At 39.4% G+C, this 13,988-nt stretch overlaps 1 protein-coding gene across 1 annotated transcript in view; it reads left to right on the forward strand.

Annotated features, from left to right (window-relative positions):
* The window catches only part of PDZD9 (PDZ domain containing 9), a 48,042-nt gene that overhangs the window by 30,121 nt on the left and 3,933 nt on the right, over positions 1–13,988 (forward strand). Inside the window, exon 4 of the mRNA XM_036279776.1 lies at positions 12,631–12,820. Within this exon, the coding sequence (XP_036135669.1) occupies positions 12,631–12,820 (190 nt within the window). The remainder of the gene's footprint in view (positions 1–12,630; positions 12,821–13,988) is intronic.

Consider the following 13,988-nt stretch of genomic DNA (forward strand, 5'->3'; position numbering starts at 1 on the left):
GAAGAAATGAAGAATGACATATCAGAAATAAAGAACACATTGGAAGGTCTAAACAGCAGAGTAGAGGAAGCGGAGGACCAGATCAGTGAATTAGAAGACAGGGTAAGAAAAATTAAGCAATAAGAAAACCAAAAGGAAAAAACAATTAAAAAACAGGAAGATACTTAAGAGACTGTGGGACAACTGGAAACACAATAACATTCACATCATAGGAGTCCCTGAAGAGGAAGAAAATGGGCAAGGGTTAGAGAATAAATTGAAGAAATAGAACAGAAAACTTTCCTAACTTGGTGAAGGAAGAAGGCATTCAAGTTCAAGAAGCACAGCGAGCCCCAGGCAACAAGAACCCAAACAGGCCCACACCAAGACACATAGTAATTAAAGTGCCATAAACTAAAGACAAAAAGAGAATCCTCAAGGAACCAAGAGATAAGCAACAGGTTACCTACAAAGGAAACCCCATAAGGCTCTCAGCTGACTTCTCAACAGAAACACTACAGGCCAGAAGGGAGTGGCATGAAGTAATCAAGATGATGAAAAACAAAGATTGAATCCAGGACTACTCTATCCAGCAAGGCTATTATTCAAGATAGAAGGTCAAATAAGGAGATTTTTGGACCAAAAAAAAAAATGCTAAGGGAATATATTAACACCAAACCAGCACTGCAAGATATGCTAAAAGGACTGCTCTAATTAATAGAAGAAACAGGAAGAAAAGTAGACCCACACTAAACAAAAATGGCAATACATAAGTACTTATCAATTATCACCTTAAATGTGAATAGTTTGAATGCTCCGATAAAAAGACACAGAGTAGCTGTCTGGATAACAAGGCATGACTCACATATATGTTGTTTACAAGAGACCCATCTCACAACAAAAGACATAGGTTGAAAGTGAAAGGATGGAAAAATTTTTTTTCAAGCAAAAGAAAACAAAGAAAAGCTGAGGTAGCAATACTCTTATCTGATAAAGTAGATATCAAAATGAAGACCATAACTAGAGAGAAGGCCACTACATAATATTGAAAGGATCTATCCAACAGGAAGATATAACCTTGGTAAACATATATGCACCCAATATAGGAGCACCAAAAAATATTAAAAATCTTTTGGAGGACTTCAAAGAAGAAATTGACAATAATACAATCATAGCAGGGGACATCAACACTGCGCAGACATCACCAGATAGATCTTCTAGACAGAAAATTAACAAGAAACCAGACTCTAAATGAAGCACTAGATCAAATGGATTTAATAGATATCAACAGATAATTACACGCCAAAACTGCAGAATTCACATTCTTCTCAAGTGCACGTGGGACATTCTCAAAGACAGACCTCATGTTAGGACACAAACTAAGTCTCTACAAGTTCAAAAAGACTGAAATCATATCAGGCATCTTCTCAGATCACAATGGCATAAAACTAGAAAACAACTGCAATAAGAACATGCAAAGACATTTGAAAACATGAACACTAAATAGGATGTTATTGAACAATGAATGGGTTAGCATGGAGAGCAAGAAAAAAATTAAAAAGTTCCTGGAAACCAATGAAAATGAACACACAACAACACAAAATCTAGGGTATGCAGCAAAAGCAGTTCTGAGAGGGAAGTTCATAGCAGGACAGGCCTACCTCAAGAAGCAAGAAAAAATTCTAATAGACTATCTCACCTCACACTTAAAGAACTAGAAAGTCAACAAAAGAAAACCCCAGAGCAAGTAGAAGGAAGGAAATAGTAAAGATCAGAGCAGAAATAAATGACATGGAGACCAAAAAAACAATTCAAAGGATCAATGAAACAAAGAGCTGGGTCTTTGAAAAGATAAACAAGATTGATGGACCCTTAGTTAGACTCACCATAAAACAAAGGGGGAGAATGCAAATACACAAAATCAGAAATGAACGAGGAGAAATACTAACTGACACCACAGAAATACAAAAGATCGTTAACAAGTACTATGAAGAATTATATGGCAACAAATTCGACAATCTAAGCGAAATGGACAAATTTCTAGAAACACATAGTCTCCGAAAACTGGACCAGGAAGAGATAGAAAACTTGAACAGACCAATAACAACAGAAGAAATTGAAGATGTAATCAAGACTCTCCCAGCAAGCCAAAGCCCAGACCCGGATGGCTTCACGGGGGAGTTTTACCGAACATTCAAAGAAGAACTAATACCCATTCTCCTCAAACTATTTCAAAAAATTCAAGAAGAAAGAAGACTTCCAAACTCGTTTTATGAAGCCAGCATAATTCTAATTCCAAAACCAGAAAAAAACTCTACAAAGAAAGAAAACTACAAGCCAATATCCCTGATGAACATAGATGCCAAAATTCTAAACAAAGTACTAGCAAATCAGATCCAGCAATACATCAAAAAAATTATCCGCCATGACCAAGTGGGATTCATCCCTCAGACGCAAGGCTGGTACAATATTTGCAAATCAATAAACGTGATACACCATAGAAATAAAATGAAGAATAAAAATGACATGATCATACCAATAGATGCTGAAAAAGCCTTTGACAAAATCCAGCATCCATTTCTGATAAAAACGCTCAGCAATGTGGGAATAGAGGGATCATATCTAGACATAATAAAGGCCATATATGAAAGACATACAGCCAACCTCATACTCAATGGGCAGAAACTAAAAGCATTTCCCTTAAGAACAGGAACAAGGCAAGGATGCTCACTTTCGCCACTCCTATTTAACATAGTACTGGAAGTCTTAGCCACAGCAATCAGACAGGAAGAAAAAATAAAAGGGATCCAAATTTGAAAGGAGGACATGAAACTGTCATTATTTGCAGATGACATGATACTATAAGTAGAAAACCCCAAAGACTCCATCAAAAATTTACTAGACTTAATAAATGAATTTGGAAAAGTACCAGAATACAACATTAACGTCAAGAAATCGATGGCATTCTTATACACCAGTGATGAACTCACAAAAAGAGAAACTAAGAAAACAATCCCATTTACCATTGTGGCCAAAAAAATTAAGATACCTAGGAATAAACTTAACCTAAGAAGTAAAGGACCTATTTGCAGAAAACTACAGGTCAATGAAAAAAGAAATAGAGGAAGATATAAAAAAGTGGAAGCAAATACCCTCTTCATGAATTGGAAGAATTAACATCATTAAAATGTCCATATTACCCAAAGCAATCTATTGATTCAATGCAATTCCCATCAAAATACCAACGGCATACTTCACAGAATGAGAACAAGTACTTCAAAAGTTCATATGGAACCAAAAAAGACCTCGAATAGCCACAGCAATCTTGAAAAAGAAGAATAACGTTGGAGGGATCACATTACCAGATTTCAGGTTATACTACAAAGCCACTGTAATCAAAACAGCCTGGTACTGGCACAAGAACAGGCATATAGACCAGTGGAACAGAATAGAGAACCCAGAAATGGACCCAAGGCTATATGTTCAATTAATATTTGACAAAGGTGGCAAGAGCATACAGTGGAGTAAAGACAGCCTCTTTAATAAATGCTGTTGGGAAAATTGGACAGCTACATGCAGAAAAATGAAAGTAGACCATCAACTTACACCATACACAAGAATAAACTCAAAATGGATAAAAGACTTAAATGTGACTCATGAATCTATAAAAATCCTAGAAGAAACTGTAGGTAAAAAAATTTCAGACATCATATGAAGCAGAATTTTCACTGACACATCACCTAAGGCAACAGAAACAAAGGAGAATATGAACACATGGAACTACATCAAACTCAAAAGCTTCTGCACAGCAAAAGATACAATCATCAGAACGGAAAGGCTACCCACTGTATTGGAGAGCATAATTGCCAATGATATATCAAATAAGGGGTTAATTTCCAATATATATAGAGTGCTCATACAACTCCACAGAAGAAAGACAAAGAACCCAATTAAAAAATCGGCAGAGGAACTTAATAGACACCTCTCCAAACAGGACATACAAATGGCTAAGAGACATATGAAGAAATGTTCATCATCACTAATCATCAGAGAGATGCAAATCAAAACAACAATGAGGTATCACCTCACGCCTGTCAGAATGGCAGCCATCAACAAATCATCAAACAAGTGTTGGCGAGGGTGTGGAGAAAATGGGACTCTAGTACACTGCTGGTGGGAATGCAGACTGGTGCAGCCACAATGGAAAACAATATGGTGTTACCTCAAAAAATTAAAAATTGAACTTTCTTTTGATCCAGTGATCCCACTTCTAGGAATATACCCTAAGAAGCCTGAAACACCAATCAGAAAGAATATATGTACCCCCATGTTTGTAGCAGCACTATTTACAATAGCTAAGATCTGGAAACAGCCCAAGTCTCCATCAGTAGACGAATGGATAAAACCGCTGTGGTACATATACACAATGGAGTACTATGCAGCTGTAAGAAAGAAAGATCTCTTATCCTTTGATACTACATGTAGGGACCTGGAAAATATCATCCTAAGTGAAACAAGCCAAGCAGAGAAAGAGAAGTATCATATGATCTCACTTATTTGTGGACTATAATGAATATAACATTCTGAGGAATGGGGTAGTCCCAGAGACGTGGAAGTGGGGTATAGACTGACAATCCCCAGAAGAGGGGGTGGTGGGGGAGAGATAAACCAGATAACTTATATGCATGTATGCATGAACAATGGGCATGAACAACAAAGCTGGGGACAGGGCAGGGATGGAAGGGGAGGGGGCAATGAGTGGGGAAAACAGGAGAAACATCTGTAACAAAAATTAATAAAAAACATTAAAAATTAAAAAAAGAAAGCAAGATATATATATATATATATATATATGTTTGTTTACAAGAGACCCACCTCACAACAGAAGACTCTCATAGGTTGAAAGTAAAGGGATGGGAAAAAAAGCTTCTAAGCAAACAGAAAGGATACAATAGCTGGGGTAGCAATACTGATAGCAGATAAAATAGAAAAATTTTTTTTTTACATCCTCACTGGAGGACATTTGTGCATTTATCTTCAGATAGAGCAGGAGGGAAAGAAGGAGGAAGAGAGAGGGAGAAACATCAATGTGATCAATGTGAATGAGACACATGGAGTGGTTGCCACCCACATGACCCCAACTGGGGCCAGGGGCAAACTGCAACCAAGGTACATGCCCTTAGCGGGAACCGAACCCAGGACTCTCCAATCCGCAGGCTGATGCTCTAACCGCTAATCCAAACTGGCCAGGGCACAGTAAAATAGCCCTCAAAATGAAGTCGATAACTACAGACACAGAACGCCATCTAGGTGAAATGGACAAAGTTATAGAAACATATAGTCTCCCAAAACTGAACCAGGAAGAGATAGAAAACTTGAACAGACCAATAACAACTAAGAAAATTGAAGATGTATTCAAGACTCACCCAGCAAACAAAAGCCCAGGCCTGGACAGCTTCATGGGGGAGTTTTACAGAATATTCAAAGAACTAACACCCACTCTCCTCAAACTATTTTTAAAAATTCTTAAAGATGGGAGACTTACAAACTCATTTTATGGGGCCAGCATAATTCAAATTCCAAAACCAGAAAAAGACTACAAAGAAAGAAAACTACAGGCCAATATCCCTGATAAACATAAATGCTAAAATCCTTAACAAAATGTTAGCAAATTGGATCCAGCAATATATTAAAAAAATTATTCACCATGACCAAGTGGGATTCATCCCAGGGATGCAAGGCTGGTACAATATTCACAAATCAATAAATGTGATACACCACATAAACAAAATGAAAGATAAAAACTATATGATCATATCAATAGATGCTGAAAAAGCATTTGACAAAATACAGTCTCCAGTTTTGATAAAAAACACTCAGCAGTGTGGGAATAGAGGGATCATATCTCTCTATTGAGAGTTCACTGCTTCCCACTCACAGAGAGGTGGACACATCCTTTGGGACTTCACTGGAGTCATTTCATCTGATGTTAGTTATAAAGTCCCCATTACCATTTGACAGAATGTTAGTGCTCATTAGATCTGAAGACTAAGATTTTAGCCATGTGAATCTGTTCTTGAAAAGCAGTTTCTCTGTATTTCTTCTTCTCTTGCTGAGTACCCTTGTAGCAATCAGGTTCTGCAAGCAGCAGAACAGTTTCATTAAGGCATTGAATTCAGAATATCAACTCTGGCAGAATTTCCAGAAAGGCTGGAGAACGAAGCTTGAAAAACAGTGAGAGGCAAGAGTACACAGCCATGTACAATACTCCTGGAAAGCAGGTATGCTCTTTCCACCCCTCTGAATCTCTTGCTCCAGGCTCGGTGGCCCAGGTAGGAATGGCCAGTGGTTGAATCTAGTTTACATGTCCAAGTTCTAGCTGCTGGTGGTAGGGGGTGGGTGAAAATGAATAATTGGTCTTTTTAGCATCCAATTTGGGGGTCCAGGGGCTTGCTGCCAAGATGTGGTTCTCTTCCCACCTGCTGGGGACTCAGAAGCTCCAGGGCTGACCATCACACTTTCTTCCTCATCCAGCACTGCAATAAGTAGGGGACTGAGCTGTCAAACTCCTTTGAACCAACATATTCTCTGTATACACATATTAAGCTTAATTAAGATGCTAATTGCCCAGTGTTTCATGCAAAAGTATTTGCTCAACCAATTTTGTACAAGGCCAGAAAATTAAATAAAAGGCTTGATGTTCAATATGGTCAACTTTTGTGGAGGGAACTGGAATTGCCAGGCAGGCAGGGCAGTTTATTCATCACTCAGTGTAAGTGGCTTTTTCTTTCAGAGTAATAGCCATTCATCCCCCCCCCAATTTTATTAATTTATTTTTATTACAGATGTTTCTCCTCCCCCCCGGGACACCCTCCTGCCCATCAACCACCCACCCGAGCATTGTTGTCTGTCCATTGGTTATTTATACATGCATATAAGTTCTTTGGCTCATCTCATTTATTCCCCCCACCCTCTTCCTCTGAGGTTTGTCAGTCTGAGCCATATTCCTTTCTATGTCTCTGGATCTATTTCATTCATCAGCCCACCTTGTTCATTATATTCCACAAATAAGTGAAATCATGTGGTATTGGTCTGATTGGCTTATTTCACTTAGAAAAATACTCTTGAAGTCCCTCCATGTCATCTCAAAGGATAAAATATCTTTCTTACTTACAGCTGCATGGTATTCCATTGTGTATATATACCACAGCTTTTTTTTTTATCCACTCATCTATTGATGGACACTTGGGTTGTTTCCAGATCTTAGCAATTATAAATAGTGCTGCTATGAATATTGAGGTACATATATTTTTTTCTGATTGGTGTTTCAGACTTCCTAGGATATATTCCTAGGAGTGGGATCACTGGGTCAAATGGCAGTTCAATTTTTAATTTTTTGAGGTAACGCCATATTGTTTGCCATAGTGGCTGCACCAGTCTGCATTCCCATCAGCAGTGTACTAGAGTCCCCTTTTCTCCACACCCTCGCCAACATTTGTTGTTTGATGATTTGTTGATGGTGGCCATTCTGACAGATGTGAGGTGATACCTCATTGTTGTTTTAATTTGCATCTCTTTGATGATTAGTGACATTGAGCATTTCTTCATATGTCTTTTGGCCATTGCATGTCCTTTTCGGAGAGGTGTCTATTTAGGTCCTCTGCCCATTTTTTTTTTTGAACTTATCTTTATTGTTAAATGTATTAGAGATGTTCCTCATTTTTCCCTCATTGACCTCCTCCTCCCCGCTCCTGCCCCCCTCCTGCCTTTCCCCACAATGTTGTCTGTGTCCATTGGTTATGCATATAAGTTCTTTGGTTTAATTCTTCCCACCCCCTTTCTCCCTTTCCCTTTAAGGTTTGTCAGTCTAGCAACCAATTTGTACTTCTTAATCCCTTCACCTTTTACACCCATTTTCCCAACCCCCCTCCCATCTGGCAACCAACAAAATGTTCTCTGTTTCTATGAGAATGTTTCTGTTCTGCTTGCTCATTTTGTTTGTAGATCTAATTGTCAATAGATATATATTCATTGCCATTTTGTTTGTTCATATTTTTTTAAATCTTTTTCTTCAAGAAGACCCTTCAACATTTCATATAATAATGGTTTGGTGGTGATGAACTCCTCTAGCTTTTCCTTGCCTGGGAAACTCTTTATGTGGAAACCAATTCTAAATGACAGCTTTGCAGGGTAGAGTGATCTTGGTTGTAGGTTCTTGCTTTTCATCACTCTGAATATTTCTTGCCACTCCCTTCTAGCCTGCAAAGTTTTTTTTGAGAAATCATCTGACAGTCTTATGGGAACTCCCTTGTAGGTAATAACTGCTTTTCTCTTGCTGCTTTTAAGATTCTCTCTTTGTTTTGAACCTTTTTGATTGTGATGATGATGTGTCTTGGTGTGGCCCTCGTGCAGTTTATCTTGTTTGGGACTTTTTTTTTTAATCCTCACCTGAGGACATTTTTTCATGTTTTGTTCAGATAGAGCGGGAAGGAGAGAGAGGAAGAGAGAGACAACAACATGAAAGGGACACATCGAGTAGCTGCCACACGCACGACCCAACCAGGGCTGGGGACAAACTGCAACGAGGTACATGCCCTTGGCAGGAACCAAGCCCGGACCGCAGGCTGATGCTCTAACTGCTGAGCCAAACTGGCGGGGATGTTTGGGACTTTCTGTGCTTACGGGCCTTGTATGTTTGTTGCCTTCACCAAGTTAGGGACGTTTTCCGCCATTATTGTTTCAAATACGTTTTGATGTCTTGTTCTCTCTCTTCTCCTTCTGGCACCCCCACAATATGAATGTTGGCATGCTTGACGATGTCCTAGAGACCCTTACACTACCTCATATTTTTGGATTTTTGTTGTTCTGTTTTTTTTTGTTGTTTTTTTTTTGCTTCCTTACTTTACAAATCGATGGTTTGCTTCTTGGCTTTACCTACTCTACTACTGAATCGCTGCAAATCATTTATTTCAGTTAGTGCCTCCTTTATTTCTGACTGTGCATCCTTCATTTCTGACTGGTCCTTTTTATGCCCTTGAGACAGTCACTAAGCTTGCTGAGGTTCTCACTAAGTTCATTGAGTATCCTGATAAGCAGTGTTTTGGAACTTAGCATCTGTTGGGTTGCTTATTTCCATTTCGCTTAGTTCTTTTCCTGAAGTTTTGTTCTGTTCTTTCATTTGAGACCTCTTTCTTTGTCTCCTCATTTTGGCTGCCTCCCTGTGTTTGTTTCTATGTATTACTTAACAAGAGGTATGGGGCTAGCTGAGACTAGATGCTGACTATTTGAAAGAATTTAGAAAAACCTGAAGCAGGATCTAAGACACGCCAATCCTATGGTAAAGCAACCGGCAACAGCTTGGGTGGGCCTGGAAGTTGGGGGGGGGGGGCGCTTCAGGAAATCACCAGGGCGGGGCAAATAGTGTGACCCAAGTTGCTGGAGTCCCAGGTATGGCGGCTGTCTGCCGCCCCAGGGAAGGGCTCACCAAAGGAACAAAGGCCTCTGAGAGCATATCTGTCCAACCCTCTCCAATGCCAAACAGCCCAGTTCTTCCCTGTATGTCTCTGGTGCCCCTCAAGCTGCTTCCCCTCTGAGCTTAGAGGGAGCAAGTCCAAGTAAGTTCAAGTACGGGCTCTTTTAGAGAAGCTGTCTGGAGCTCCAGCTGCCTCAGCCTCCCTGAGCCTCAGTTCCTACTGGTTTTTCCAGCCAGAAGTTATGGGGACTTCTCTTCCTGGCAATGGAACCCTGAGCTGGGCGCCTTGTGTGAGACAGGGATCCCTTAGTCCTCAGGGAGGACCTTCTCAGCTGAGGTGTCCTGATTTTTATCCACCACATGTGGGTGTGGGACCAGCCCGTCTGCCTCCGCCCCTCCTACCAGTTTTGATGTGGCTGCTTCTTTAATTTTGTAGTTGTAGGACTTCTATTTAGCTTGATTTCAGGGGGCTTTGAGTGATGGTTGTTCTTCAGTTTAGTTGTAACTTGGTGTGGTTGTGGGTGGATGCGATACTGTGTTTACCTACTCTGCCATCGTGACCGGAATTCCCTTTGCCCATTTTTTAATTTGGTTCGTCTTTCTTTTGTTGAGCTGTATGAGCACTCTATAAATTTTGGAAATTAACCCCTTATCTGATGTATCATTGGCAATTATGTTCTCCCATATAGTGGGTTCCCTTTCCATTTTGATGGTTCTTTTGTTGTGCAGAAGCTTTTTAGTTTGATGAAGTCCCATATGTTCATTTTTTCTTTGTTTCTCTTGCCTTAGGTGATGGATCAGTGAAAATTCTGTTGTGTATAATGTGTGAAATTTTGTTGCCTACATTTTCTTCTAAGATTTTTATGGATTCATGAGTCACATTTAAGTCATTTATCTATTTTGAGTTTATTCTTGTGTATGGTGTAAGTTGATGGTCTAGTTTCATTTTCTTTTGCCTGTAGCTGTCCAATTTTCCCAGCACCATATCTGAAAGAGGCTATCTTTACTCCATTGTATGTTCTTGCTACCTTTGTCAAATATTAATTGAGCATAATGTCTTGGGTCAATTTCCCGGTTCTCTGTTCTGTTCCATTGATCTATATGCTTGTTCTTGTGCCAGTACCAGGCTGTTTTGATTACAGTGGCTTTGTAGTATAACTTGATATCCGGTATTGTGATCCCACCTATTTTGTCCTTTTTCAAGATTGCTGTGGCTGTTTGGGGTCTTTTTTGGTTCCACATGAACTTTTGAAGTATTCGTTCTAATTTTGTGAAGTATGTCATTGGTATTTTGATGGGGGTTACATTGAGTTTATAGATTGCTTTGGGTAGTATGGACATTTTAATGTTAATCCTTCCAATCCATGAACAAATTATGTGCATCTACTTTTTTATATCTTCCTCTATTTTTTTTTTCAATGTCCTGTAGTTTTCTGCAAATAGGTCCTGTATTTCTTTGGTTAAGTTTATTCATAGGTCTCTTAATTTTTTTTTGTCACAATGGTTAAGTGTGATTTGTACTTTTTTTTTTAGTTTCTCTTTCTGTGAATTCATTATAGGTGTATAAAAATGCTGTCAATACCTTGATGTTAATTTTGTATTATACTACCTTGCCAAATTCATTTATTAAATCTAGCAGATTTTTGATGGAATCTTTAGTATGTATAGAATCTTTAGTATGGAATCTTCTATGTATAATATCATGTCGTCTGCGAGTAATGACTGTTTCACTGTCTCCTTTCCAATTTGGATTCCTTTTATTTTTCCTTTGTGTCTGATTGCTGTGGGTAAGTCTTTCAGTACTATGTTAAATAAGAGTGGCAAAAGTGGGCATCCTTGCTTTGTTCCTATTCTTAAGGGAAATGCTTTCAGTTTTTGCCCATTAAGTATGATGTTGGCTGTAGGTTTTCCATATATGGCCTTTATTATGTCAAGATATGATCCCTCAATTTCCACATTGCTCAGCATTTTTATAAAAAATGGGAGCTGGATTTTGTTGAATGCTTTGTAAGCATCTATTGATATGGTCATGAGGTTTTAATCTTTCATTTTGTTTATGTGGTGTATCACATTTATTGATTTGTGAATATTGTACCAGCCTTGCATCCCTGGGATGAATCCCACTTGGTCATGGTGAATAATTTTTTTAATGTATTGCTGGATACGATTTGTTATTTTGTTAAGAATTTTGGTGTCTGTGTTCATCAGGGATATTGGCCTGTAGTTTTCTTTCTTTGTAGTGTCTTTATCTGGTTTTGGAATTAGAATTATGCTAGCCTCATAAAACAGGTTCAGAAGTCTTCCTTCTTCTTGAATTTTTTGAAATAGTTTGAGGAGAATGGTTGTCAGTTCTTCTTTGAATGTTCAGTAAAACTCCCTCGTGAAACTGTCTGGGCCTGGACTTTTGTTTGCTGGGAGAGTCTTGAATACATCTTCAGTTTTTTTAGTTGTTATCAGTCTGTTCATGTTTCCTTCTCTTCCTGGTTCAGTTTTGGGAGACTGTGTGTTTCTAGAAATTTGTCCATTTCGAATAGTCATTCTTTTATTTGAAACGTGTTTAGAGTCCTAAAGGATACTTCAATTATAGATGGTGTAACCTCTGTCACACTAAGGAGCTCAGAAATGTTGTGAAAATGAAGTAATATCTACCATTGTACTGCTGTAAGAAACATCTTGCATGTGTTCATTATTATGCGAAGAACACTTATGTCATGGAGGTGGTAATTTTTGTTAAAAAAGACTGTCCTGGCTGGTGTGGTTAAGTGGTTAGAGTCGGCCTGCATACTGAAGAGTCAGGAGCTCCCATCAACGTGCACATCCCTGGGTTGCAGGTTTGATCTCCAGTCCTGGTCGGGGTGAGAGTGGGAGGCAACCAATCCATGTGTCTCTCTCACATCAATCTCTCTCTTCTACTCTCTCCCTCCCTCCTTCCCTTCCACTCCATGGAAAAAAATATCTTTGGGTGAGGAATAATAAAAAACAAAAATAAATAAATAAATAAATAAATAAATAAATAAATAAATAAATAAAATAAATATATACGTACTGAAGCTTGGTTTTGGTTCAAAATGAACCAGCAATATGACTCCACAAATGAAATACCTCACAGTAAAACCAGAAATGGAATGTTCCCTTTCAACCACAATCTTAATTTTGCTGCTACTTTTTTCCCTCTTCAGGTGACGTTCTGATCAGTGTTGGCTATACCAATGTGTTAGGGTACACTTTGCGGGAATTTCTAAAGCTTTTGCAACATATCACCATAGGAACAGTGCTGCAAATCAAGGTTTACCGGAATTTTGTCGACATACCTCAAGAATGGCAAGACATATATGATTTAATCCCTGAGACAAAATTCCCAGTAACGTGGTAAGTAGTTCATTCTCCGAAATTTCTGTTATACCTCAGAATTCTCCAAGGTCTGTGAAGCCTAGGGTCTTGGTTCCATGTGAAAACAGTCACATGGACCGTGGTAGGATGATTGGTGACACTGCCAGACCATGTCCCGAGTTTCTAGACCCTTTTGGAAAAAAACAGTCTGCAGGAACATCAGGGAGAATGAGAGGCAAGAGCTTTGAACCTGGAGTTAGTGAAGAAGAATAAATCATCTGGTGGGAACTCTGCCTCCAAACATCCATGCAAAATGTCCCCTTTCCAAAGTCAGCCCACATTTTTCCACTGCTCTCTGGCCACTACCTTCACCCCAATCAAAGCCACACTTTTGTCTCCCCACACATACTCCTGTCCCCCATTTATTCTCCACACAGAATGATCCCTTTACAAGGCAAATTGGATCATAATATGCCTTACAATCTTTAAGACCTTCCTCTTGCCCTGGCCAGTTTGACTCAGTGGTTAGAGCACTGGCCCTCAGATCGAAGGGCCGCGGGTTCAATTCCCAGTCAAGGGCACGAACCTAGGTTGCAGGTTAGGTCCCTGGCCCTGGTTGGAGTCGTGTGGGAGGCAACCAATTCGGCATTTCTCTTTCACAACGATGTTTCCTTCCCTCCGTCCCTCCCTCCCTTCCACTCTATCTAAAAATAAGCAATGAAAAAGTATCCTTGAGTGAGGATTGAAAAACAAACAAACAAACCCTTCCTCTGTTCTCAGAAGAAATGCCCAAATCTTTACATTGGCTCCAGTGATTTGGCTGGTGTCTGTGTACCCCTCTAGCCTCATCTCACACTGCTCCCTCCGTCATCCAGTTTGGCTCTCAGCTCTTGTACCTTATGCTGTTCTTTGCCACGGGGCCTTTGCTTAGGCTCTTCTATTTGCAACATACTTAGGACCCTGTTGTATGTCCCTCATAGTACCCTGTGTCTCTACTCACAGCGTTGATCCCAATTTCAATGAAATAATCCGTATAGCCAGTTGTTTACCATGTTACCCTGGGAGAACACTAATTCTATGAAGGCAGGGACAAATCTGTCCTGTTGTGCTAAACCTACCACAGGACTGTTACATGACTGAGGACTCAGTTATTCAGTGACTGGAAGTTGAAATCCAGCTTTGAAACAGGCAGATCCCGTAATCTGAG

Source organism: Molossus molossus, unplaced genomic scaffold (assembly GCF_014108415.1).
Source record: "Molossus molossus isolate mMolMol1 unplaced genomic scaffold, mMolMol1.p scaffold_m16_p_3, whole genome shotgun sequence".
NCBI lineage: Eukaryota > Metazoa > Chordata > Mammalia > Chiroptera > Molossidae > Molossus > Molossus molossus.